Source organism: Chrysochloris asiatica, unplaced genomic scaffold (assembly GCF_000296735.1).
Source record: "Chrysochloris asiatica unplaced genomic scaffold, ChrAsi1.0 scaffold00339, whole genome shotgun sequence".
NCBI classification, from domain to species: domain Eukaryota; kingdom Metazoa; phylum Chordata; class Mammalia; order Afrosoricida; family Chrysochloridae; genus Chrysochloris; species Chrysochloris asiatica.
Window position 1 is genome coordinate 2,341,128 of NW_006408857.1, and position 3,109 is coordinate 2,344,236.

The window sequence follows — 3,109 nt, forward strand, 5'->3', positions numbered from 1 at the left end:
GCAATACCATCATTCTTCAATTCAGTGGTAGAATTCTCCCCTGAGCTGTGGTGTGGCACTGTAGGATAACCACTGGACTGGTAACCACAGATTGCCTGTTCAAACCTGTCAGGTGCTCTTGAAACCCTGTACAGGGTTGCTATGAGTTAACCCAACTTGATGGCATACAACAACAAATTTTTCTTTTTCAACCTACATTGATAATAGATTAATAGAAAACTGAAGGCTACGTGGTTAGAAGCACCACTCAATTTCATCAACTTTGTAGATATTTAGCTGGAATTTGCATCCCAAAGTCCCTGATCTGGACCTATGCTTCTAATTATTTTTTAGAGATATTTTCATTCCTTGTTTACAGATTTCTACTGTTATAACACTGTGTGATAAATTATATATTCTCTGCACCAATTATCTAGTGATAATGATTTATGCTAGGAATGTTTCAGTGGTTCAAACCCACCAGCTCTTTCTCAGAAACCTGTACAGGGTCACTATGAGCTGAAATCCACTCTCAAGCACTTAACAACAACTAGCTATCATATAGCACTCTTCTTGAAATGATGAAAATGACACAAAAATTATGAGTTTAAATAAAATGAAATCACATTAATCAGCTACTCTAAGCAAATGAATATCTGCAATATTTTGTGTCTATATTATAAAACAGGAGTTGCGAATCTGAACCACTTCGGTCACTAACTAATCTTTTGATCTTGCATAAGTCACTTTCCATTTCTTCGCTTTGGACAAATCTTCTATGAAGTTGAGGAACTGGGTTATATTATCTACAAAAGACTTTTTGCTATGAAACCTATTGTATAGACAATAATCAAATTGTATTCTTATAGCTACGCTTTAGATCTCTAAAAACAATGTTGAAATAAGACACAAAGTGAACCTGCTGATGTGTTTTGATCCTTTTTTCCCCTCTCATTGCTACAGGGCAGTCACAGAAATCCCAAATGATCCCAATGGAGAACGATACAGAAGTGACTGAATTCATTCTCATGGGGTTAACCAACAAAGCAGAACTTCAGCTCCCGCTCTTCATAACCTTTTTCTTCATCTACCTCATCACTCTGGTTGGGAACCTGGGGATGACCATGTTGATCCTGCTGGACTCTCATCTCCACACTCCCATGTACTTTTTCCTCAGTAATCTCTCTCTGGTAGATTTTGGATATTCCTCAGCTGTCACCCCCAAGATGATGGCTGGCTTTCTCACAGGAGACAGGGCTATCTCCTACAATGATTGTGCCACTCAGTTCTTCTTTTTTATAGCTTTTATCACTGTGGAAAATTTTCTCTTGGCCTCAATGGCTTACGATCGCTATGCTGCAGTGTGCAAACCCCTTCATTACACCACCACTGTAACGATAGATGTGTGTGTTCATCTGGCCGTGGGCTCCTATGTCTGTGGCTTCCTGAATGCATCTATCCACACTGGGAACACTTTCCGACTCTCCTTCTGTAGGTCCAATGTGATTGACCACTTTTTCTGTGATGCCATTCCTCTTTTGGTTGTTTCGTGCTCTGACAGCTACATCAGTGAGAGTGTTCTTTTTTATCTAGTAGGTTTCAATGTCCTCTTTTCTATCCTGATAATCTTGTCTTCTTACATGTTTATATTTACCACTATCCTGAGGTTGCATTCATCTGAAGGACGCCGAAAGGCCTTTTCTACCTGTGCTTCCCACCTTACTGCTGTCTCTATCTTCTATGGGACAGGCATCTTCATGTACCTACAGCCCAACTCTAGTCACTCCATGGGCACAGACAAAATGGTATCCGTGTTCTATGCCATAGTCATCCCCATGCTGAACCCTCTGGTCTACAGTCTTAGGAACAAAGAGGTCAAGAGTGCCTTTCAGAAGGTTGTTGAGAAGGCAAAATCTTCTCTAAGATTCATATTTTAAATAAGATAGACTCCAATATAAGGTAGTTTCATCTAACTAATATATAACTATAGAAAGGACAAAGTTCAAAATGCAGGAAGGGTTAGGAAAGAGGAAGGAACAGAAACAGGAGACACAGGGAGGAAGTTTGATAAGTGATATTCCATTGTGGGGATTACAATCAATGATATGAAACAAAATTGTTAAATGGAAAACTGGTTTGCTCTGTAAACCTTCATCTAACTCACAATAAAACGCTTTAAAATAAAACGTTTTTAAATAGTGCTTCACAGCTCTACATAGATAGATGCATATGGGGTTACAGTGAGTGAGAATTAACTGATGACCATTCCTATCATAAAAATAATAGCTTAGGAAGACTAGACTGTGAGTATTGAATTCTTATTTTTAAAATCCTTCCATATTACATCTCATAATTTTTTATATAATCATCCAAACTCCAACATACATAGGTAGGTACACTCATAGATACATATTATCACATGCCCACACATTCATTGTCCATAGAATCCCATGGCCCCCACACCCATAGATGTAAAAACTTATTAAAGGGATAAATGGATGGATCTATTTCTATGTTAGAATTTAAAACATATTTAATAGAAACAGTCTTTCAATATATGGCTATTAATATCTTATTTCTCTTTATCCTGTTTCCGTGTAAGAATAGGTTTTGTGTTTTATAAAAATAGACTCCATAAGACTGGTTTCAAAGGCCCTGTTTTTAGATTTCTTGTTGCATCTTTTCTGCTCTTGTTTTTAATGAAAATATATGGGCTGCCAAAAGAACCAACAGATCTTTGTTGGAAGAAGTGTAGCCAGAGTACTCCTTGGAGGCCAGAATGACCAAACTTTATCTCTCATACTTCGGACATATTGTCATGAAAGACGGACCAGTCGCTGGAGAAGGATATCATGTTTGGTAAGGTGGAGGGTCAGAGAAAAAGATAAAGACCCCTGTAGGAGACCACAATCACTGAGGTGTTGAGGCCCTGTGTCATGGACAAAAATCCTACATGATGGCCCACTCAGGATGGCTAGCCAGGGACTCTGAAGGCCCAAGAAAGTAACCTCCGGGCATCCTGGGTTCATTGGCTTTTACGAACTCACTGTTGGGCTAGCTCTGTATAATTTTCTTTGGTCCTATTATCCATTCTCAAGTGAGTAAAGTTTTGCTAAAGGTAATACAGAAA

General features: G+C 38.6%; 1 protein-coding gene across 1 annotated transcript; it reads left to right on the forward strand.

Moving 5' to 3' along the window:
- Positions 1-971: 971 nt before the first annotated feature.
- LOC102837935 (olfactory receptor 5B12-like) lies at positions 972-1,916 on the forward strand. The gene has a single exon (XM_006875763.1). The coding sequence runs from the start codon at positions 972-974 to the stop codon at positions 1,914-1,916; it is 945 nt and encodes a 314-aa protein (XP_006875825.1).
- Positions 1,917-3,109: the final 1,193 nt, after the last annotated feature.